Genomic DNA, 25089 nt, shown 5'->3' with positions numbered 1-25089 from the left:
CCTTTCACCTGGGCTGGGCCTGGTCCCCAGGGCACCCCAGCCAGGACAATTGGCAACATCTCCCCCACACCAACCCCAAGAGGGCTCCTTCCAGGTGATCCATTCCACTGCCTTTTATAGTCTACAGCAGTAAACTTCACTTCATTAAAATAAACAAAACCCATTCAGGGCCTCATCGTTTCCTGGCTCAGCAGAGCGGCCGACCTGGCATGATCTCGGTGCTCAGCTTTTTTTGTTTTCTTTTTTTAAATTTATTGATGTATAGTTGATTTATAATGTTGTATCAGTTCCAGGTATACCCCAAAGTGATTCAGTTATACATATACATATATTCATTCTCTTTCAGATTCTTTTCCTATATAGGTTATTATTTCAGCTTGAAATGGGAGTAAGGATCTCAAAGAGGGAAGCCTTGGCCTAAAGGCAGCAAGAAGGTAGGGAATGTCTCACTTTAAGGAGGCTTTAGAAATCTTTTGAGAAGCGAGGCCTGTGCCAAAGGAGCTAGAAAACTCCGGCCAGCTAGGTTAGGTGACTCCCCAGAGATTAGAGGGGCGTCGTGAGCGTTTACACCCATGTCAGTCTTTGCTCCTTACCCCTCTGTTGAGACAACACAGCCAGCTTGACCTGCCACTTCAGAGCTGAGGAAAATCAGACATGCAATTTCTGTCCTGGGCCCCTGCAGAGGAGGCAGCAAAGCCTTGGGGTGATGGGAGAGCTTTAGACCTCAGCTCCAGAGCCCAAACCCCCGGGGTTTACTGGGCTCTGCCATATGGAAGCAGTCTGGCCCAGAGCCTGTACTACACACTTCCATTCCATCAACTTCTTCGAGCCTCAGTTTCCTTGACTGTAAAATGTGGCTGGTGACATGACAAGCCTGTTAAAGTATCCTGTCTAGTCAGCCACAGATCTGGAACTCAGCAAGTGCTATTCTCGCCCATCTTCTCCTTTCTTCCTCCCTTTTGGTATTCAGAGTCTTTACAAAAATATTTTTGTAGGTAGTTGCTAAATTTTCCTCACTAAAAATCTGGATTTCTGGCTTCTTTTGAAAAATTGGAAGATCTAGCAATGCTTGATGAGTATTCCCACACAGCAACAACTGGTTAGATCTACATGGCAGCTGCCCTGCTTAGAAGAACATGTTCTCCCCTCTTCTCCCCACTCATCCCTACCGTTCACCACAGCCCACGTCATACATCCTCTGCTTCCGTGTCCCAGCGAGCATCTGAGCTTGCACCAGACGACCTGAGTGGCAAGTTCTTTGGCTTCCCATACCTGCTTGGTTGAAACTTTTTCTGCCAAGTCTTGATTCCTCCCTAAGAGAACAAACTATTCTTTTCTTCTTAACAGGCAGCGATTATTTTCCCACTCACAAAGTGAAGTATCCTGCTACGCACAAGCCCTTCGAACATTTACTGAGCACTGACTGTGCATCATGCTGCTAGGAGCTGGGGCCACAAGGATGTAGAAGACGTGATCTCTGCCTCACAGCTGAGGGGATGGGATGCATAAGGCACCACCCGTGATGGCCTCAAGTACTAGCCTGAGTCCCCGGTAAGGAAGGGGTCAGCAAGCTTTTCCTGTCAAGGGCTTGATAGGAAATATTTTCGGCTTTGCAGGCCATATGGTTTCTGCCACAACTATTCAATTCCGCCTGTAGCAGGAAAGCAACCAATAATATGTAAACAAATGGGTATGGCCGTGGTCCAATATTTACAAAAACCCGGGTCAGCCAGGTTGGACTCCATGGAATGTAGTCTGCCAACCGCTGTGCTCAAGTTTCTCAGTTTGATGTTGATACATCAAATCCCTCAATTTCTAGAAAAAAAGAGGAGGACTTTAAAGTCATCAACCAGAGAAGAGATCAGCTCCTATGGATTTACTGAAGCAAGACCCTCCAACCTCTGCAAGGAAAGGCCACCCTCTGGGGTATTTCTCTGGAGTCACGCAGACCTGAATTTGAGTTCTGGCTTTACCACTTGCTGATGATGGGACTTGGGACAAGTTAATCTCGTCAGGCATGTATTTTCCTATTGTAAAATGGGGATAATAATTAGAGCCACCTCATAGGGCTGGTGAGGATGAAATGAGATCACTGGTGCAAAGGGCTTCAGCACAGTACCTGCTGCAGAGCAAGTGATCAGTAATCACAGCCAGGGTTATATCTACAATGAAGGAATGAATGAATGGAGACGGCGTCTTACTCACCTTTTGATCTCTGGCACCACACAGCAGATGCCCAACCCATTGCAGAATCCATGGGACACAGTCCTGACAGGGCCTAGTTATGGTATTTTATTCTAATCACCTCACGACCCTCCCTAAATCCTTCAGAACCATTACAGTGCACACAAGAAATTGTGCGAACTCCTTTTAACCATTAAGAACATGCTAATAATGGTTTAGACTGAGCTTTAAACAATTTTTTTTAATTGAAGTAAAGTTGATTTACAATCTTGTGTTAGTTTTCAGGTGTATAAACAATTTTTTTTGTAAGTAAAGGGAAAAGAGTCAACAAGCTGCTCTGCAGGGAAATGATATTAAAGATGTTCCTAAAGGTGTGTAGACAGCCATCCTGCAGGGGGCTGCCTCCACCCAGCCAGGGTCTGCACACTCTCCCCAGACCACAGAACTCTCTGCTTGGGACAGCGCAGTGCAGCCAGGCCTGTGGAAGAGGGAGGTGGCATTCCACACAGGTGTATCCCACAGCGCTAGGATTCAGCGGAGGGGTTGCCAAGGTGCAGAGACTGGATGGAAAGTGCTGTTTTTACATGAAGGATCCACGGGTCGACCAGGTGGAGGTGCTGGGAGCCCCACTTCCACATGCCCCCAGGGATGTCTAGGAGTGGGTGGGACATAGGAGTGGGTCTAGGAGTCAGGCTGGAAAAGGCCAAAAGAACCAGGAAGTTGGCGGGGGGTGGGGAGAATCCAGCTCCGGGGGGGCAGCCAGGGGCAGGCCTTACTCACCTTCAGCTCCTATGGACACCAGCTTGACCCCCTTGCTGGCTATGAAGTCCAGGGCCTTGTTGACATTGGAGATCTTGTGCACCCTCATTTTGCCTCTCTCCGGCTTGGCCAAGCGTTCACCTGAACACAGACCGAGAGGGAGGAACAGGAAGTGAGATGCTGTTCTCCTACTTCTCAGGTCTAAACTGCTTGCAGCCACTCAGCAAGTCTGTATTAAGCCCCTAACATATGCCAAGGACTTGGCTGTGTGCTGGGAATATGGGGGTGAACAGAACAGTTTGCTGCCTTCATGTGCTTATGGTCCAGGAGGAGAGACAGATCTTCATCAGAGAAACACACAAATGAACAAATAGCCAGAAGGGTAAATGCTTAAAATAAGTGCTTTAAAAGAGACAGCAGAGGAGGGCAGGTAGGAGGGTGAAAGAGTTGTGAGGTGGTCAGGGGAGGCCTCTGAGTGGGAGGCAGCCAGGCCCAGACTGCAGGGAATGGTGACCAAGGCAGAAGGAACAGCATATGCAAAGGCCCCGAACTCCTAGCCTAGACTGTTTTGGCCTGGGAGAGTGTTTGGGTCGCTCTAGAGTATTCTGGAAGAGTTCCCTGTGCGCTGCCACGGAGTCCCTCTCTCATTTGAGAACCGCTGCTCTTGTCCAGTTACTGCCTCCCAGGGGTACCCTCGGCTCAGCTCTGAGTCAACCCCCCACCCTCACTCAGCAGCCACTCCCCCACCCCACCCCACACCTCCAGCTTCCACAGGGGAGCTTCTGCTGCTCAGGCTTTTCGGTCAGAAGCTGCCGGGAAACAGGCGTTGAGGAACGGGTTCTCCAAACACCCTGTTAAGAGCACAGACCACAGGTGTCCAGGGACCTCCTGAAACCATCTGAAAAATGTATATGTACAACATGTGTGCCCATATCTGGGGAACGGGCGCACAGCGCTCAGAGTCTCTAAGAGGTCAGGGACCCTAAAAGGCTGAGAACCACCATCCTAGGACCTGAAATTCAGGACCCTTGCACCTGCCACGGTCTCCAGACCAGCCCAGCGGTGCCCTCCCCGCCCCCTTCCGAGCACATCGACAGTCTGGCTGAGAGATCTCGAGGGGCAGGGTGGTCCTGATGCTGGGCCATGCCCACCCTGTCAGAGCGGCACTTCTCCAGGGGGCCTCCCAACTCCCCAGGGGGCTCCCCAGCTTCTAGAGAACAGAATTCCTGCCACAGATGTCATTTGGCCTGGCAGCTCCCAGGGAAGCACAGCTGGGTTTTTATTATTAAATCAAGACTTTCCGCTCACGGCTTTCCCAAGGCTGTGGCCACTGCCCCCCTCTCTGGCAAGGCACCCTACCGCCCTCCTGAGCAGATGAGATGCCGCAGGGCTCCCTTCCGATAGGATGGATGGAGGCAGCACCTCGTGCCCCCGGAAGGCTGCTCCCGCTAGAGCCCCGGCCCTTAGGTCCTGCTAAGCCTGAGCTCGCCAGCCAGCCCGCCAGCCACGTACACTGGCTGGAACGGGGCTTCTCCAAGACAGTGGAGGCAGCAAGGATAGCGGTTCTGGGACTTCGATCAGCACAAAACCACCAGGAGGACCTGCTAACTGCAGACGTCCAGTCCCCTTCCCCTGCTTCCTGAGTTTCTGATTTAGGAGGTCTGGGGTGTGGGCTGGGAATCTGCATGTGGCCAAGCAGTCCTGCTGATTCTGCTGGGTGGTCCAGGGACCACACTCAGAGGACCTCTGCAGGGAGCACCCCCTTTCTTCTCCTGTTATCCTACCCACCTCCAGAAACGCTCAAGGAGGAAAAGGCAACATCTCGGTGACTCAATCTCTCCCCGCCCCACAGATGTGCACAGGCCGGCCCGTTCAGTGAGAGCACCTGGTGGGTATGCAGAAAAGCCCAGCGGGGCAGTCACTCTAATATTTGTTGAGCATCACCTACGTGCCAAGTACAGGTCTAAGCACTTGGGATACAGATGAGACTGTCCCCGCCCCCAGAGGCTCAGTGCGCAGTGGGGAGAAAACACATGAGGCAAAAATGATCCTGCTGCGTGGCAAATGACACACTAGAGGAATCAACGGCCTGTTCTAGGAGCCCAGAGGAGGGCAGCCACTCAAAGCAGGAGCGGGGTGGGGCGGTGGGGGGGGGCGGTGGTAGTCAGGGAAGCCTTCCTGGAGGAAATGCCTAAGCAGAGTTTTGAAGAATGAAAAAGAACAATGCCAGGTTTGTTTAAACTAAGAAATGTTGGAGGAGGAGGTCGGGAAAGACACTCTAAAAAGCAGAGGAAAACATATGGCAGTTCCTAAAAAAAAAATTAAATATAGAATTACTCTAGGACCCAGCAATTCCACTTCTGGGTACATACGCAAGAGAACTGAAAGCACAGACTTGAACAGATATCTGTACACCCATGTTCTTAGCGGCATTATTCACAATAGCCAAAAGGTGGAAACGACTGAAGTGTGAATTGAAGATGACTGAATAAACAAAATGTGGGATATACATACACGAGGGAATATTATTTGGCCTTAAAAAGGAAGGAAATTCTCATACATGCTACTTCATGGAGGAACTACGAGGACATTACGCTAAATGAAATAAGCCAGTCACAAAAGGACAAATACTGTATGAGTCCACTAGTACGAGGAACCTAGAACAGAATCCGTGAATCAAGTTCACAGAGACAGAAAGCAGAATGGTGGTGGGCAGGGGCTGGGGGGGAGAAGGGAATGGGGAGTTGGCATTGAATGGTGTGGAGCCTCAGTGTGGAATGCTGAAAAAGTCTGGAGATGGATGGTGGTGATGGTTGCACAACAATGTGAATGTACTTAGTGCCTCTGTGTACATTTAAAAACGATCAAAATGGTAAATTTTATGTTAACGTATATCTTACCACACACACACACACCCCACCCCCCCTCACAGATTTCACCTGCAGTGAAAATATTTTCAAGTACTGGGGAGTTGGGGAAGGCAGTCGGAGCTTGTGCAAAAGCACAGAAAACAGAGAGCGTGCCATCTGGGGAGGACTGCGTGTGCCCCCACGTGGCAGAGGGTCTGAAGTCTGACACCTTTTTGGGAATAGTTAGTTGAAAACAAAGCAGGTGCCAGCTCATGAAGGATCCTGCTAGCTATGCTAAGGAATGTGGGCTGCAGGCGCAAAGCCCCAGAGGGGCACTGAAAAGCTTCAAGCAGGGAACAGCGCGACCATATTTGGGCTGTTGGATGGACCCTGGCTGCGTGTGGGTAACGGAGGGCAGTGGGAAGGGAGAAGCTGGGAGGAGGGGTCAAAGGCCTCTGGACATTATCTAGGTGACAGCTGACGCAGGCGCACTGACACCGTGAGGTAGCAGAGGTAAAAGAAGGATAATAGAAGGAAATAGAATGAATGAAACTTGAATGCCAAAGAGCAAAGGCACTGAACCCTGCGGCACATGTGGGGGAAGATGCCCAGTGCGATTCAGTATTTAAAAGGAGGTTCCAGGGAGAAGGCTGGACGGAGACTAGTCTAGGACTGGCGGCAAGGTGGAAGGTAAAGTGAAGAAAGCAGCTGAGATCCTCCAGTGCATAAGCCAAGGCTAGAATCTCGGGACCTCCGACCTTTAAGGGATGGTGGAGGAAAGGTATCCATAAGAAAGAGGAGGTATGCATTGGAGAGGAGCAGTCCCTCCAGGTATCTGGACACCCAAACTCCAAGCTGGGGGCTGGAAAAGGGGCTGGGATCACCTGGATATAGGTAGCTAGGTAGCAGTGGAGCCAGCGTTTGGAGATGGTCAGCCATGGTTGCTTTCTTGAACCACAGAATCCTAGCATTTGGAGGAGAAGAGACCTCAGAGACCATCCTTCAAACTCCTCTTTATGCAAATGAGGATGCTGAGGCAGAAAGGCAGTGATTTGTCCGCGGGCACACAGATGGTGGGCAGCAGAGCCAGGACCAAACCCAGTCTCCCTGTCTGAATTCACACGTCACCCGCAACTTTTTTCAAGACACCCAAAGCTAGCCATAACCAAGGACAGAGCAGACGCAGAGGTGTCAGGGCAGCATTCCCAAAGTGGCAGAACCCAGTGGGCAGTGCCTGATCCTGGGCCATGGCGGCCCCACCCATCTGGCATCACCTCTGCTCTGGCTCTCCCAAGGCCAGTGGTCCAGCTCACCTGAGATGACCTCCAGCAGCAGCATCAGCTTCAGGCCATCCCGGAAGTCCTCCTCGATGTTCTCGATCTGCGTCCCTGCCTTCCGGAGGTGGGAGTTGCACCACGCCGTAAACGTCTGCGCAAAGGAAAGAAGAGCAAGTGGTCAGTCTCTCCCACAAGCCACGTGGTCTCTGAGGCCCTTAGGACCCGTCTGTCTCACGCCCTTTTTCCAGTTGTTCTGTATAAGGTGTTGGGAGGGCTGGTGTTGTCATCCTTGTTGGTCAAGACATCTAACCATAAAGGGCGAGAAACCCACACAGCAGAGCCCATAAAACTTCTCAGCGTGATTGTTCTGCAGTCTCCTTCAGCTCATCACAGGGCAACAGCTGAGGGGTCGCCCTGCAGGGCCAGTGGCATGGGTGGGCACCAGTGGGATGGACAAAGCAGCACCTTCCTTTAACAGCTCCCCTCCCAACCTTCTTCCCACGATAGACAAGAGGGCTGTGCGTGTGCTGTCCCAAAGCTTTGGTAAGCCTGGCACACAGCTTGGGGGTGGGCAGGGGACATACACTGATTCCTCATCTCCACCCACACTGAGAAGTGGCACGATTCCATTCTTAGCAGTTCACCTCTTAGATTATAAGGCTTAGCTTCGATCTTCACAGTTACAAGGTCGAGTACCCCAGGGGTAAAGTATTAAGCCTCATTAACAACTTAGGGTAAATAAGTTTATTAAATCCTTGTCCCCTTGGCAGCTAGCTAAAGGAAGATTAATCAGTTTTGTTGGGGACAGAGTTCAGAGGGGCAGTGTCAGAATAAAGAGAGAGAGGTAAGTACCCCCATGGTGTATGTGTGTGTATTTGGGGTGGGAGGTGGAGGCACCTTAAGGTGCAAAAGTACGAGCAAGAATTTCGAAAAGGGACTGTCAGGAGACTAAATGAAAGACCATCAGCACTGTAATTTTCTGATCTGTGGGGAGAGAGCAGCAACCTTGAAGCTTCTGTATTAAGCCGACCATCAGGCAGGCCAAGCTATCCTGCGCCAACAGCACCCTCTGGTGGCTCACACGAGGAACAGGGTGACTCAACAAACATGAGAAAGAGAAAGCGTGCACTTGCATTTCGCTCGCCCATCCAGAACTTGGGCAAGTGTCTCTCCCCAGCTGTCACAAACAGAGAGAAGAGCTCTCTTACTTTAGATCCAATCTATTCCTTGGCAACTCAAGACTCCTCTGCACCAAATGGTACTCTCAACTACATGGGGGCTCAAGAGCCAACCTTCCATCCCCCACAGCAGGGCCAGCCAGCTCTCTCCCCATCTGTCCTGCAAAGTGGCAATGGTGACAGTGTTAAATTTCTCATAACAGCAGCAACCGCCCTGGAAATACTCCTCCTCTTCGGAAAGGTCACCAGACTCATGACCCCCACCACCACGTCCTCTTGCCCTGGGGAACTCCAAAGTGAAGTGGCAATAAATGGGCAGGAGAAGGGGGCAGTGCCACAGCAGTGAGTACTGGGGAGAAGAAATGGCTGCGTAGGCTTATAACCAAGAGTTGACGAGCCTGTGAGCAAGAAGGGGAGACAGCAGCCCACACGAGGTGGGGACAGGGGGCCGCACTATGACACCCCTCCAACACTGGGCCTCATTCTTAAATCATATCTCACTAGAAACTCAGCAACACAGGGTACTTCCCTCTCCCTGCAAACACAGCTCCGCTCTGTAGGCCAGCCCACACCCATGATAGACAAGAGGGCTGTGCGTGTGCTGTCCCAAAGCTTTGGTAAGCCTGGCACACAGCTTGGGGGGTGGGCAGGGGACATACACTGATTCCTCAGCCTGGAGTGTCCTCTATGTCATGCTTGGCTAACTCACACTCTTCTTCTAAGACTGGGCTAAGATATCACCTCCTCCAGAAAGCCTTCCTGATAGCCACCCGCCCCATCGGGCTGATGTGTGAGCCCACGGCACCCTGCAACCCCTCTTATCATTGCCCGTATCCCACTGCATGGTGGCCACTGGTCAGCTTCACACCTGGACTCACCCTAAAGTCTCGGGGCACAGAGTCATAGACGCAGCAGTGAACAAAATAACAAAATTCCTTGCCCTGTGCAACAGACATTCTAGTGGATGTAAAAGCGAGACAACCGGGCGAAGGAGCAAGTGAGGAACCGATGCAAAGTGGGAGGGTCCTGGAAGATCCAACCACACCTGGATGGTATCAGTGCAGGGGGGTGATGGGCCAAACAGCACTCTCAGAGACCCTCTGGAAGAGGAAGACAGCTCAGAGGAAAGGGGACGCAACAGGGCAAGAAAGAGTATCTACGAGGTCCCCTTCCTCTCATGTTGGCATTGCAAACCTAGCAGGGGATGAGAGGCTACTTAGTTTTTATTTTCACTGTGCTGTCAATTTTTTGATATAAAAAATATTACAGAATTTTTAAATCTTTAAAATAAATATGAATTTGTTTGTAGTTCCTTATTCTCTCCCAGCTGTCATGTGCCTGTATATGCACTTCTGCCCGGGTGTCATCACACTGTACGTTGACGGGGGCGGGCGGTCATTTACCACCATCTTGCATTTCCACAGCACCTTACTCTCATCTCCCTCCCAGGCCCACACTCAGCTTCTGCCTGGGGTTTTCTGCTGACTTGGCAGGAAGTGGGTCAGCCCAGCAGCTCAAAGGGATAGTTTTCAGGTCCAGTGGGGCCGGGGTCTTGGTGGGAATCCCCAGCCCCCCGCAGCTGGAGGGGCTGTGAAATCTCACTGTTTACCACCCAGTCGTGGAGAGGGGATGGGGTGAAAGGAAGGAGGAAGAGGCCACGTGGGTAAAAAGGTACCACTTTTGCAAGAGGAAAAGTGCTGTTGAAAGCAGCCAGCCCCATTTCCTGGAGAAGCCAGTCCCAGAGCCCTGGAGGCTGACACGCACCTGTGTTTGCTCAGACTCCCCACACAAAGCCCTGCCTCTGAGGCCTCAGGGGCTGCACTCGGTTAAAACCCCAAGCCCCCTTCCCGGCCCCTACAGGAGGCTGCTATGAAGGAGCCTCTGAGCACCTCCCCAGCAAGCAGCTTGAAGCTCAGGCCGTGGAGGAAAGGGTAACTCAGTGATTAAGAACGTGCACTTGGGGGGCACCAGATCCGGTTCAGCGCTCAGACCCACTCTTTACCAGTCTGCAGGTGAGACCTGCCGACTCACCTCCCTAAACCTCGGGTCCCTTAGCAGCAAAATGGGGATAGTAACAGCACGCTATAAAAGTCAGGCGGATTAACTAGAAAATACTTATAAAGTGCCTACCACGTAACACAAGCTCAGTAAATGGTAGGAGGGAGGAGAAAAGCTAGCTCCCCTGGAAGCTCCAGGGGAAGGGGCTCAGAGGACTCGGCCCCCCGTGCTCCCAGCCCACACCCTTCTCCCGGCCTCCAGCCACTAAACTCCGTCCTGGGTTCCACCCCGGCAAGTGTTACGCTGTGTCCCCAAGATGACACCTTGTGTCTGGGGGCTCTTTTTCTTTGAACAGGTGCTGCTGTGTTGTGGGGGGAGGGCTAAGGTTGCGGTATGGGGGCAGAAAGCCTGTGACTTTGACCGTGGCCTTGTGGATCCCCAGCAGAGGAGGCTGACGGGGCCTGAGAGGGGAGACAGCAGGGTCAGGAGCGAGGTCCTGCACGTACACCGCACAGCCACGCTCTCTCCTCCGGCACAGGCAGGCCCTAGACTTGAAGCCTGAGCTCCCACATTATGACAGAGGGGGACACCTGCCCCTTAGCAGGAGGAAAAGCGAACAGAGACAAGGGATGCCCATGGCGAGAGACCCTGGCCCCATGGCCTCCAGCCCAGATGCCCAGCATGGTGGGCAGTGCTACCCCAGCAGGATTACGGTCCAGCCTCATTCAAATAAAGGGCAGGTGGCATCTTGTTGCCTCACTCCCAACCAGGCCCTGCCCTATCTGACCTTCCACTTGCTCCAAGAGTCCCATCAGGGGATCCTTGCTGTGGCTCACTGCCTGACCAAGGAGATAGGAGGAACTGATGGGCCTTCCGTGGACCCACTCTGTTGCAGAATGAGCTCGGGTATGCAGACAGGTCTCAGGAAAAAGGGCCTGGGCACCATGCTGGAAGTGCTCCCAGAGCTACAGTGAGGGCTACTTAGCTCTCTTCTCAGCAGCCTCTCTCCGCACCTCACCTACCTCCAGCCCCACTGCACAGCCTCGGAGGGCCCTGGACAGAGAGGGAGGGGCTGGCAGAGAACCCAGACTCCTGCTCAACTTCTCACTGACCTTGAAGCATCTACCCATGTTTAATCTGGCATAAAGGTGATTTTAAGGAGACACAGAGTTTAACTATCCAGTACTGTAGTCCAAGGTTGCAAATGGGCCTGGCCAGGCTCCAACCCAACAGGGAGTAAGAGAGAGTACAGGACACTTGAGCTGGGCCAAGGTCCATGGAGTTGATGGAGAGAGAAGCATCTTTGTCTACCTTCTCTGTGGGTCTCACAGTCCTGCTTTCACACAAAATCCTCTAAGGGCTTTGCATTATATCTTTAACAAGTATCCTATCCATATATTTCCTTTCCTTTTTTTCTTTTTTTGGCTGCCCCAAGTGGCTTACAAGATCTTAGTTCCCCAACCAGGGATCAAACCCAGGCCTCAGGCAGTGAAAGCGCCAAATCCTAACCACTGGACCGCCAGGGAATTCCCTATATTTCCTTTAAAATGTGTTGAGAAGGCAAGTGGCTTTTGAGAACATGCTCTGCCTACTCCCCAGCTCGTATGCACTAGAATGCGACTTTAGCCACACAGGCCTCTTTGAACCTCAGCTTTCACGCTGTAAACTAGAGACAACAGCATCTGCCAGGCAGGACTGCAATGAAGATTAAATAATAATACAGTGTATTTTGCCACAACCAAAAAAACTAGGAAAAATGATAATGTTAACATATTATTAATTTATATTAATAACGATAATATAATATTAATGTGTGTTTGAAATACATTAAGTGTGTAAGAAGTAGTCACTACCGTCATCATTATTATCTAAATTTTAGATTCTAAAAGGTGTCTGAATAATCACACTCAGCTGGGATCTGGGGTACAGAGGATTACCCCATAAGCATGAGTCAGGGGCTGAGCTTTTGAAGTCAAGTGGCATTCAGAGTCTTGACCTTGGTGGGAGGAGGGAGTGGTAAAACACAAGACGCTGAGCACAGGAAGATCACAGGACTTGCTTAAGATCACTCCACAGAGGGAATTCCCTGGCAGTCCAGTGGTTAGGACTCCGTGCTTTCACTGCTAAGGGCACGAGCTCAGTCCCTGGTTGGGGAACTAAGATCCCGCAAGCCGCGAGGTGTGGCCAAAATCTTTTAATTTTTTTAATTTAAAAATAAAAATCACTCCACAGAGCAAGAATCCAAGAGCCTGGAAGGATTCAATCACTCTGAAGACAAGGCAAACCCCAGTCCATCAGCTTCTAGCCAGGTGGCAACCTTGGGCAAGTGAGTCAACATGGCTCTGCCTCAAGGCACTAGTCTGTAAAATGGGGTAATAACCGCATGGGGTTGGTGGAGAATTCAAAAAGATAATCCACTTAACACACGGAAAACAAGGTCTGGAACACAGTGACTGCTCCATAATTACCTATCATTACTGGTACCACAATAATTAGAGATAACTATTACAAGTTCATGCTGTCCAACACATGTCATCAAAGAATGTTAGAGCTGGGAGAGATGCTTGGCACACCTGAGTCAAAACCCTCACTTTACAACTGAGGACACATGGACCAGAGAGGGTGAGTGACTTTTCCCAGGCCACACAGCTGGATATGTTCACAACCTGGCCTCCTGACTCCCAGTCCCGTATACTATTCTGCTCCACCAGGATGACGTGGATTTCAGGTGCAGGTGTGGGTGGGGTGCTGGAAGGGAACAGCAGAACCAAGGGCAGACAGGTGGGCTGAATCTTGTGGCATGTCACTGAAAAACAGGTCACTGTGAAGTGAAAACACCACCCAGAGGGAACCTGGGTGACTCCGGTCAGCACTGGCACAGAGAGTCTTGAGTTGATGGACCATCAACTGGCATGGGAAGGGCATGCGATGGGCAACCTCTCTGGAGGCAGCGTGATGGAGAGAGGCAAAGGGAGCATAGTCCCGAGGCAGGTAGCTGGCTGTCCAGAGGTGGGAGATCGTTCTGGATGGTGAGCAGATCAGAAACATGTCTTTGAGGAGAATTCTGGGAACTGGGGCTCTTTGACCAGGAAGAGAGAAAAGTGGACTCAGGGACTCATCCTAAATATTTGAAAGACTTGTTGGGTGCAGCCCCGGGCAGAACAAGGCAGGCAGTAATGGTGAGGAACGTGGATTCTAGAGCAAGACTCACCTGGATCTAATCCCATCTCTGGCCCTGAGTAAACTTGGGCAAGTGACATCATTTCTCCAACCCTCAATCTCCACATTTGTAAAATGGGTATAATAATAGAACCTGCCTCGAAGGGTGGTGTGGATCAGTGCAGCAACACATGGCAAGTGCTAAGCACAATCACCCACACATAAGGCTCGATAAATGGTAGCTACTATTATTAGGATCAAGGATAGGAAGCTGCAGGGAAGACTAGAGTTCAATGTAATAAAGAACAGACCAAACGCTGGATATACAGTGCATTACCCACCAAAGGCATGTGTTTGGTGAGGGTGCTGGGAGAGGATTCAAGCTCCCCATGGGGGCTGAGCTAAGTAGGTCCCTTATAATGCTGATTCTTCGAGAGCCCAAGGTAGCCCTTGAAAAGCTGGGTTAGAGATGTGTTTGAAGAGCTCAGTTAGACCAAGAGTCACACACTGAAATGTCTGAGCAGGGTTTCTCAACCTCAATAGCATTGATATTTTGGGTTAGTTACTTCTTTGTTAAGGGTTTGGGGCCTGTCTTATGCATCATAGGATGTTTAGCAGCATTCCTGGACCCTACCCACTAGATGCAGGTAACATCCTCCACCTCAAGTTGAGACAACCAAAAATCACCCCTGGTTGAGAATCTAGTCTGGAGAAGATAAGCACATATGCCATTAATAATAATAATAATGATAATGGCAGTATCTAACATCTGTTGAGTACTTGCTCTTGCTAGACCCTCTTCTGAGTGCTTTACCCCCTTTCACTCAACCTTCAAAACAACATTACAAGGCAGGTGCTATTATTTTCCCCATTTTACAGATGAAAAAACTAAGGCACAAAGAGGTTTAATAAAAGGCCAAAGGGGAAAGTGTAAGGAAAGTGGGACTGGCGAGCGCCCTTGCCTCCATGTGCGCTCATGGATTTCTCTTGAAACAGTGGCCCTCTCGGGCTATCCTTTGGGTTTCCACTCAGGAGAGCAACATGGGCGCAGAGAACTGGTCCCGAGCATACACGGTGATAATGGCAGTTAGAACACAATCTCGGTATCAGGGCAGGTGTGGTGAGGGGACGGGAGGCGTCTCTCCTCGGCTCATATGGGAACGTGCGTCCTCAGGTGCCAGACCTCCAATGAAGAGGAGCCAGAAATCTGGACTTTTATGTGAGTCTTCTCATTTTTAAACGCTGGTCCAACTTAAAAATAAAACATCCCACAGCCCCTCAAAAGGTAGGGGCAGGTTAAATCTGAATTAAGACTGACAGGGTCTCTGGTTCCACAGTGGGAAAACGTGAAAACTTTCTAAGTCTCCTAACAAAAGAGTTACCATACAGGAACGAATGGCGTGTTAACGCAAGCAGACAGCTGTGCCCAGCACGGTTAACATTCCTCGCAGACCACCACCGGCGTCGGCCATCCGGGAATCTGCAAGCAAAAACTGAGAGAACTTTCCGTGAGGGACCACAGGAGCTCTCCTTGTTTGGGTTGATCAAGGACCCACACCTGTCACCAGGGACGACAATCAGATGTGCGTCCCCCCCATACACACACACGCGTGCACACACACCACCATGTTTTGTGAATTCAAACGAATGTACCACTTTTCATTTATTACATCTGCGAAAATAAGTTTCTGCTGATTCCCGTTAAAGGGTGGGTACAGTGGCCCAGCCGCAACACGTCACAGCAGGTAGGCTGATTCGGTACAACTCCGGTGGAAGGCAACTCGCTGAGGGGAGCTAAAACGGGCATAACCTTTAGCCCACTGCTGGGACACTATCCTGGGTAAATATCGCTCAAGAAAGAGAAGGGTCATGGGCACAGAGACATCCTCGCCAGCATTACTTGAGAGGAAACAATTAGAAACAGCCCCAAATTCTATTAATAAAGTATTAGTTAAATAAATTATGGTTCATCCACTTAATGGAACACTAGACGGCCAAAATGATGGGTTCTGAAACTATATATTATTATGGGAAAAGGCTGATATGTAATTACCAAGAAAGCAGGATACGAAACTGTATGTACCACAGGCTTAAAACCACGTGAGCGATCACAGGAACGAGAGAAAACGATGGAGACAAAACCCACCCCGACACAAGCAGTGCTTGTGCTCCTGTAACTGAATGGCGATGACTTTCTTTCCTTGCCCAGCCGTCTGCAAATGTGGTCGGCAATCCCCACCTCCTCCCTGCCCTTCTCCCTGCTAGCACTCCTCTGTGATGTGTACTCTCCTCAGCGCACAAGCCAGGCCATCCACACCTGGCTGACCTCTCCACTGGTCCTGAGTAAACAAGATAACCCACCTGCAGCCAAAAGGAGGCCGGCTCAGCAGGTGGAAGGACACCAGTGCCACCCCACTGGCCACCAGGCCCCAGGCTCGCGTACCGACCACACCTCTCCCAGGCACATCCTCCTGCTCCCCTGGGATCCTGACACTCGACACCAGCCCCGGTTCACTCCAGGGGAGTTACTGTTCAGAGCACAGGGGTCAGGAAACCTGGGCTCTGCCCTGGCTCAGCCAGGCATGCGTGTGACCTCATATGTATCACCTCAACCCCTTCCAGCTACGTAACCTCAAATGAGTCCCAGACCCTGCAGGTCAGAGCCCAGCAACTTGTCCCATCATAACGTGCAAAAGTAAAAGACACAACCAAGTAAAACACCCAGGGACAATCTTCAGCTCCCATGTAGGGCTGATTGCGATCGATGGGCTCTGCTCCTTGTCAGAGGCCAATAAATCCCACAGGGGCGGTTTCACCTCAATGGCTCAACGCATGATCAGGGTTTCGGTCTCAAGACTGCCTACCCCTCACAAAAAGACACCTGTTATTAGTTTACTGGATAGTCCATAGAAGCTTTATGCCAGAATATCCCTGGAGGGACACACAGGACTTGGCACAGTGGCTGCCTCCAGGGAGGGGAGCTCGGAGGCTCCTGACAGGGGAGGGTGGGGCGTTTTCTTGTCACAGAATACGCTTTTGTTTCCTTTGAATTTTATACCATGTGCAGTCATTATCTGTTAAAACAAACAAACAAAAAGCCATGCAAATCTAAGAAAAGTCCGTGTGGACGTGTATACGTTTATCTGCTGAGTCAGACCTCTGGATGGGATAGAGGGAACTTCCCATTTCTCTGGGATTACTTGGGAAGGGGGGGGGGTGGTCAGGGCTCATGAATTCTCGGGGGGAAAAAACAAATGTTTCCAAATTTTCAAAGAATAGGAAGAGATGAAAAAGGAAAAATTCTTCCATCTATTTAAAAGAATTAGTAATAGAATAAAATATTATATAGAGAAAGGGTTGTGAAAAACTTTGAAGTGCCTTATCAGTGTAAACTATTATAAGGAAAGTCATAATTAGGGACCAGGACGTGAAGATAAAGCAGCAATTACACCCACACGTCCGCCCCAACAGACAGCAAACTGTTAACTGCGGGGGTAGATGAAGGGCAGTACCCCCTGGCCCAGTGGCCCAGAAAAACCCACGCAAGTTTCTAAGCCTCTTGCAGGTGGTACAGGGCTTCCTGTACAAGCTGGCTTCTCATGGGATGATTTTCCCCTCCCTGGAGCACAGCAACCGGGACCCTGGTCCTGGTCTAGGCTCATCAACTGAGAAATCAGTTCAGCGGCCCTGCGATCTCCACACCCTTCTGGGCAGGCACCCTGCCATGGCTGTCAGTCACAGCCCACCCTCCTCTGCCACTCTTGGCCACCATGCGCAAGCGTCAGGCCAGGGCCCCTTGAGAGCTCAGGGCCGAGGTCTCTGCAGCATTTGCCGGCCCGGGGGAGGTCACTGTGGACCAGCCAGGGAGCACTCTCTCTCCCTCAGGCCACCGTGGAGTCCCTCTGACCCCCGCACGTGGCCAGCCTGGCCAGGGCGTGGGCACTGGGTGGCTTGTCTAAGCAAAGGCCTGCCAGCAGTGATCTCAGATGCCCAGTGTTCCGGTAACGTAAATAGAAGTATCTGGTTAACTTATCAAGGGCTGGCTGCCAGCCTTTCAAAGCAAGCAGTCAGCTGGTTCACTCACAGATGAAAAGCAGAGTCCTCAAGAACATCTCCACCCAGATCTGTTTACTTTCCACCCCTGGGAGTGGTGCTGAACCACCAGGCGGTTTCCTCTGCTCTGAAAGGGCACCTCTCTAACCGCTTGCCCCCAAAGCCATGCAAATGTTGGGGCCCTGGAAACTCAGAGGCAGGTGGCTGGAAGCTCCCAAAGGAGCTGGACTCTGTAACTGGAAAGAGCTGGGCCCCCGCCTACACCTCTCATTAGCTCTGTCTCTTTGTACAAGATTCTCATTCTCAGCCTCAGGATGCCCATCTGTAAAATGGGGATAACAAGACCTATGACGGCACAGCATTAAAGAGGACCAAATTAGACCTCATGTACTTAGAGACTGTCTGGTGCTCTGTTCACAACAGATGCTTAAAAAACGTTAATCCAGCTGGCCTTCGTCACTCAGTGGCTGTGTGGTGGCTTTAATGAACCTGTCTAAGCCTCAATTACTTCATCTGACAAATGGGGATACATAATATCACGAGTTTGTGGGGTTGTTGTCAGAATGAGGGCAATGGAAGCAAAATAGCCGGTCGTCAGAAAAGGGCAGGAGCCTCATAAATGTCCTCTGTCCTACTGCTCTCACTTCCCATTCCCTTTCTAGTCAATCAAAGTTAATCATTCACAGAGCTCTACAGGTTGGGAAGAAAGAGGTCTGTTATTTCTCTCCTACTGACTGATGAGGAAACCCTGAGACCAGCCCCCGGCCAGGGTGAGGAGAACAGGAGAGGGAGGAACAGGGGCCTGTGTTTCCGGTTCATGTCCACCTGCAGCCCGTTTCAGGAGACACAGCACCAGACTCCCGGAGGGTCGCCAAGGCCACCAGGCCAAAGCACAGGTGGCCAAACGGCTCATTCTAGGAGGTGATTTGACCTAATGACCACACCCTGGTGGGAGAGAGGAGAGCTGCCAGCCCCTCCACGAGGCCCAGGCACCCCTTCTCACCAAGGCCCTTGGAAAGCAGCCCGGTGCCTTCCCACAGGTGCAGGCAGAACCTGGGGCTCCTGAGAGAATTCAGGGCCGTTTTAAAAGTCAGGTGGCGCGAGATTCCAGTGAAGAAACAAGGCCTGTCCTCTCAGCTCCTGGCCAAGGAGCATCAGCTGCCCCCACCAGTCTGCCACCATCCACAGCCTGGCCTCTCCTGGGGACCAAAGAGCCACAGCAATGGTCCAGCCATCGGCAGGCTCTGTCACTATGGCCTTTGGGATCCTGGACTCGCTGAGCCTCAGTCTCCACATCAGTAAGACAAAGACAAAAAAGAGCGTCTACCCTGTGCGGCTATCCTGAGGGAGGGCTGTGTGAGCTAAAACAGAAGGCTTAGCCCAGTGCCAGATGCAGACTAAGTGCTCACTGGATGTTAAAAAACCAAAAATGTATCTACAGGGGCAGAAATAGAGTAGTGGTAGCTTAGGGCTGGGGGGGGTGGTGATAGCTAAGGGGGATGGGGTTTCTTTTAGAAGTGATGAAAATGATCTAAAATTGACTGCAGTAATGGTTGTACATATCTGTGACTATGCTAAAAACTTCACATTGTGTATTTTAAATGGGTGAATTGTACAGTATGTGAATTATATCTCAATAAAGCTATTATTAAAAAAAAAAAACTAAAATAGTCCAGAACCCCACTAAGTCTTTTATCAAGGGGTTTTTGTTGTGTTTTGTTTACCCATTTGGCCCACTGGCGAGAAACCAGGCTCAAAGGCAGGCCCCAGACACTCGCTCTCTCCAGGTACTGAGGTAACTGAGACCAAGATTCTAAGGTGGGAGGTCTGGTCTCACCTTCGGGCATATGTAGCACTTGGGCCAGGCCTGAACTGTGTGGGCTTTAGGTGCCACTGGCCTTGTCGATGCCTCCCCAGGGAGTGGTTACTCTGAAGAGCAGGTCACGCCCCAGGACATCTGCTTAACCATCAAAGGCCTGTTGGCTCCTCCTGGGCACACTTGACACTACTTACGGAGGCCAGTGTGAGAACAGCCTGCTCCCCACTGCCGACCCCAAGGTTGGGCCTGCCTATGACACCTCCCACACGTCTGGAGTCCGATTCTGGCCCTTGTGGGTCTGACAGCACACAGGTCTTGTGGGCTGCAGCTCACAGGAATGGCCCACACATTCCTTCCCCAAAGAAGGAAAAGTCATTCACATGTGAGGTCATCTGGTTTTTCTGGCACAATGCTGAGAGCCATGGGCCACTCAATTCCACAGAGAACTTCCCCGCATGACAAGAATCTGGCCCAGCCTGGTATTCATAAAATATGGGGAGCTGTGGTCTGGCTGCCTCGAGCATCTAACCTGACTCCTCTGTATGGTTGAGCTGTGACCCTCAACTTCACAGCCCGAAGCCTCGACGGTCTCATCTGTGAAATGGGAATAATCAATCTGCCCCCTCCTGGGGTTGTGGTAAGAATCAAATAGCACAATACCTGACTTATGGTGAGGGCTCAAAAAGTAAAATCAAGTACAGCTAGCTCCCCTCCTCTCGCCAGGGTCATTTCTACTGAGTGTGATTTGCTGACTGGGAACAAGGGTCCTGCCTAGGCTCCAAGCCCCCCATGTGGCCTCTCCAGAGGCCAAACCATTATTACAAATTTGCAGGAAGGAAAGAGATACTGCTTGGATAAAGAAAATTTCCAGGCCTCTTCTCTGTGTCCCTGAATAACCTGCTGGACTGGAGCTTCTGTTCTGGCCTGTCCCACAGTCCACCGCTGGGACCCCCACCCTCTCGAGGCATCTCCTCTGGCACAGTGCTGGGAACTCTGACCCCTGTGGTGGCCACTGTCGCCAGGCTTGCAGCTGGAGGCAGCGGAGGCATCAGCTCTATCAAATGCTTTCAGGGACTTGGGAGGGGTTCCTGGAGGCCCCAGACCCAGTAGGGACAGACACTGTACCTCTTAGAGTGGGCATGAAACCCATGAAGAGAAGCCAAGGCCCAAAGTCTGTGCTTGCACTGACTGGCCCAATGACACAAGCGCAGGGCAGAAAAAATAAAGGAGAAAGAGGAGAGCAGAATAGCTCCACGTGGTGGTTTTCAGATTTGAAGGTGCATCAAAATCACCTGGAGGGCTCGTTAAAACAGATTTATGAATCCCCGATTTCTGATTCCATAGTTCTGGACAGGCAGAGAAACTGCATTTCCCACAAGAATCCAGGTGGTGCTGATGCTGCTGGCCCAGAGATCCCACTGAGGACCAGGGGCTTGACGGTTACGAGGACGGGTTTAGGCACAAGGTGACCTGGATGTGATCTGGGTCTGCCACTTAGTAACACTGGGACCTGAGCAAGTTCTTGACCTTTCAGAGCCTAAGTCTTCTCATCTGTAAAAGGGGTTAATACCTTTCTCACTGGGGTATTAAGGGGTTTCAGTGAGCTAACATTTGCAAAAAGCCAAGCACATGATAAGTTGTTAATAATATCTAGAGTTCGTTAGTAAAATACAAGAAGGAAACGAAAAAGGAGGCTCACAGAAAGGAGTGAGATAGAACTACTCGGGGCCCATGGAATTGCCCATGTGCACTAAATGGTCACCTGGCACCATCCTGGGGTTATAGAGGTCGCCTTCATGCCCAGTGTGTGCTTGAGTCTGGGCCAGCACGCACCAGCCGGCACTGTGCCCCAGCTCTCCCTGGCCCTAGGCTCCTTGACCCAATCAAGGACATAAGCTCAGTAAGACGACCTCAGCCCAGACCCCACGCCAATGCTATGATGCCACCCGCCTCCCTCCCGAGGGACCGCCGCATGACCTCACACCGGAATGCAGGTAGACACGCAGCCTCCCAAGGGAAAGGTCAAAGCTCCAGGGAACCCAGAGCCTTCAGGATGCCAGAGACGCTGGAAGCAGAAAGCAGGCGGCAGGGGGCACCTCAGAATCCAGCAGCTGTGTAAACTGTGTAAGCTGTGTAAGCTGTGTGGCCACAAGGAATCCCACGAGTGATGTGCACTCTGGGTGGGGGTGGGGAGGTTGGGGCATTAACAGGCTCCCTATAAACCGCCACTCCCTGGGGAGTGGGGGGCTTTCTGCAGAGAACCTCCGTGACTCTCAGCTATGACAGCAATCACCCCATGCCTAAGAGGAAGTTTCTGGTTCCAGGAACTCTGAATGCAGGAGGGGAACAGAGAGGCTTGGCGCTTTAAGAGTTCCTCCTCAGTTGCATATAAAACAATAATTTGTCCTTTACGCCTAAGAGACTGGTAAACAATTAGAGAGGGGTTACCCCAAATGTCGCTGTGGTGGAGGAATCCAGGAGCCCTCGTGCCTGGCTAGAAGGGTGGGCTGTGCAGCCATGCTGGAGAGCAAGCCAGCACTACATCATGAAATTCAACGCGTACCTGCCCAACAAGCCACCCGGGAAATCTCAAAGAAACCCTCACATGGTGAACCCGGGGGTCCGTGGGAGAATGTTCATCGTTACGTTATCTGTGTTGGCAGGGAAGGGGTTGGGGACCCCCTACGTGCCCATCGTGGGGTGAAACGTGATGGACGCACAGTGGCCTCGCGTGGGTGGACCCACAAGTGGGCCGTGAGCTGAGGGGCCTCATTAAGCCAATTCTCTCCACCTGAGGTCCAGGAAAATAAAGTTTCTTCTCCCAAAATACAGACACAGATCAGCACATTATGAAGCAGCACAGAAACCCCAAAACCCTTTTCTGAAGAAATGACAGGCAACCTGTGGGCCATGAAAAACCCCACCCAGGCCCAGGCGGACATGGCCCGACACCACCCCTGCCGTCCCAGCCTCCACTAAGACCCATCAGTGACCTGGGGCGTCGGCAGCCCAGCGCAGCGTGCCTGTCGGCCAGGTCGCTGGCCAACACCTCAGCACGGCCAGCCCGGCTCACGGGACAGGGCGGCAGGGGGGTCAGGAGCAGGGAGCAGAGGCTAAAGAATAGAAACGTGTCTGTGGAAACGTCCACATTTCCAGAAGGTGGGAAGAAGTGCAGCTGTAGGCAGATCTGGCCAACTGACTGCTGGGATGGGGTGGGACACGGGCTTCTGTCTGTGGGTGAGTGTGCTCACAGCCTCCAGGGAGCTCGGAGATCCACACCCGCTCTGTCTCCCAGCACCGGGCTTAAGCTCAGAAAGTGTGCAGTGAGGGGGAGAGGGGGCCGCAGAGAACACGGGCTGCCCAAGGGCACCGCAGCCTCCCCCTAACCTTGTTCCAGAGGAAAGTACCGTGTTAAGCCCTCAACTCCAAGATGGAGACACAGAAGGCAAAGTGGACCTCTGGGAGCCCCAAGGGGAGGGGAAGAGAGAGGGAATAAGATCTTGGAGTTGCTCAAAGACGTGGGCTGTTATTACCACTGGGTGAGGCATGCACCATCGCAGCAAATCCACTCAACAATCCTGCAGTAGGGGAGGAAAGTGAGGGTTAGAGATGTAAAGCAACCTTCCAAGCCACACAGCTAGTGAGAGGCAGAGCTGAGATCTGAACTGGGGTCCACAGGATGCCAATGTGTGGGCCCTTTCCACTGTGCTGGGGGCTGCGGCTCTTCCAGGTAAGCCTTCCACCTTTGCTCAGGCTGGAGAATAATGAGGAATCGGCCAGCACCAGTCCCAGGTTTGCCGAGAACCACACGGGGACGTGTGCAGCTAGCTGTCCCCAGGCAGTCCCTGGGCCTGGACCGGGGAGGGCAGCCCAGGACACTGGGTGAGAATCACGCCAGCACTCATATCGAGCCATGCGAGAAGGTCCTGGACCTTGTGGCTCCCTAGAGATACAGAATGGGCCAGGCAACTCTTTCTCCTAAGTCTCAGTTTTGGGGAGGTGGAAAGAGGGTTTGAACTCTTGTCTCTTTTGGCTTTCCAAACACAAAGCCCATTGAGAGAGGTCATGAATAATTATAGGGGCAGCCAAGTCAGGGGGTGTGTATGCCAGGGTGTGGGCAACTGGCTTGTTTGGGCTTGGACTGGCTTGATGTCAGCAGCTTCCCTCAAGGCGGGCCACTGCCCATGCTCCTGACCCACACAGGCTCCAGGCTCCCCCTGCCAGTGAGCAGGAGAAGGTAAATTCATTCATTTGTTCATTCACTCACTCATTCAGTAAATTCTTACTGAGCACTGACTGTGTCAGGAACGGGTCACATTTTGGGCAAGTAAAGACACAGTCCCTTATTTATTCATTTTTTTAAAATTTATTTTATTTATTCTTTTTTTTTGGCTGTGTTGGGTCTTCGTTGCTGCATGCGGGCTTTCTCTAGTTGAGGCAAGCGGGGGCTACTCTTCATTGTGGTGCGCGGGCTTCTCACTGCGGTGGCTTCTCTTGTTGTGGGGCACGGGTTCCAGGCACGCAGGCTTCAGTAGTTGTAGCACATGGGCTCAGCAGTTGTGGCTCACGGGCTGTAGAGCACAGGCTCAGTAGTTGTGGCGCACGGGCTTAGCTGCTCCGCGGCATGTGGGATCTTCCCGGACCAGGGCTCGAACCCGTGTCCCCTGCATTGGCAGGTGGATTCTTAACCACTGCGCCACCAGGGAAGCCCAAGACATAGTCCCTTAAATCAAGGAGCTTTTGGTCTAACAAGGATGACAAATGTTAATCAAAGACTCATATATCAGTGAGTATATATTTGCAAGCTGAGCTTCAATGCATACAGGAAAAGTTCTGGAAGGCATGAGGCTAAAACGGGTCCCTAACCTGGTCCAGGGTGTGTGTGTGTGTCTGACCACTACTTTGAGGAAGTCAGTGAATTTTTAAAGCTGAGGAATTTTAATTAGATGAAGAGATTGTAAATGTGAAAGGGGGACCACAAAGTTCATCATCCAAACCGGGGCACTTGAAAATAAAGGGAGGCGCTATTAATAAATACATCAGAACAACAGGTGCAAACCGAGATGGACAGTACCCAATGCACGTGTGTGGGGTCCGGGATGGTCAGGAGGGTGGGGCTGCCCAAGCAGAGGAAAGAAAATATCAGAGGCCCCAGGGGTCAGTGACGAAGGCCTGCTCAAGCCACTGGAAAATGGCCACTGGGGCTGATGCAGGAGGAGAAGAGTGGGGTGCCAGAGGTCAGCATTACCGCAGGGGCATGGGGTCCCATAGGATGTTAGGACGGTGTCTCCTGAGAACGGGAGAGGTTTTATTTGATTTCAGCTGAGGGTTGAGGGGTGGGGGTAGGGTGGGTGCAGGAATCAGGTGCTAGTTTACACATAATTACACCTGCATCTTGGAAAGAGACTCCTAATTGCACCGTGACAAGCAGATCAGAGATGGGCCAAAATGGCAGCGGAGACCAGTCAGAGGGCCATGCAAAGGTCCAGGCAAGAGACAAAGGTGGCTTAGACCAGGGAGGTGGTGGCGGGGACAGAGAAGTGGGTGGATACAAGAGATACTCAGGGAGGGAGGGAGGGATCAGAGGTCACACCCAGGTTTTGGACCCGAGCCAACTGAAGAAGGAGGTATGGGTGAAGGTGCCATCCACTGAAACGCGGCTCCCTGCCTGCCAGACACCTACAGCACTCACCACAGTTACAGAAGAAGGCCCACAGTCCTCAGCCTGACAATCTAATTTGAAGGTCAGCGCAGAAGGACTTCAGAAGCCAGGGATGCCCTCCCCAGCTCACTCTCCCAAGTGCTCTGTCAGT

The 25089-nt window shown here is 51.6% G+C and overlaps 1 protein-coding gene across 3 annotated transcripts in view; it reads right to left on the bottom strand.

The window, feature by feature from the left end:
* The window catches only part of ACTN1 (actinin alpha 1), a 95124-nt gene that overhangs the window by 35290 nt on the left and 34745 nt on the right, over positions 1-25089 (bottom strand). For all 3 annotated transcript variants that reach the window (XM_068543691.1, XM_068543697.1, XM_068543702.1), the window contains exons 2-3: positions 7106-7220; positions 2965-3084 (exon numbers count right to left, since the gene is read on the bottom strand). In XM_068543691.1, coding sequence (XP_068399792.1) covers positions 2965-3084; positions 7106-7220 — 235 coding nt within the window. The remainder of the gene's footprint in view (positions 1-2964; positions 3085-7105; positions 7221-25089) is intronic.

This window comes from Eschrichtius robustus, chromosome 1 (assembly GCF_028021215.1).
Source record: "Eschrichtius robustus isolate mEscRob2 chromosome 1, mEscRob2.pri, whole genome shotgun sequence".
NCBI lineage: Eukaryota > Metazoa > Chordata > Mammalia > Artiodactyla > Eschrichtiidae > Eschrichtius > Eschrichtius robustus.
This window is presented reverse-complemented; position numbering and strand designations above follow the sequence as displayed.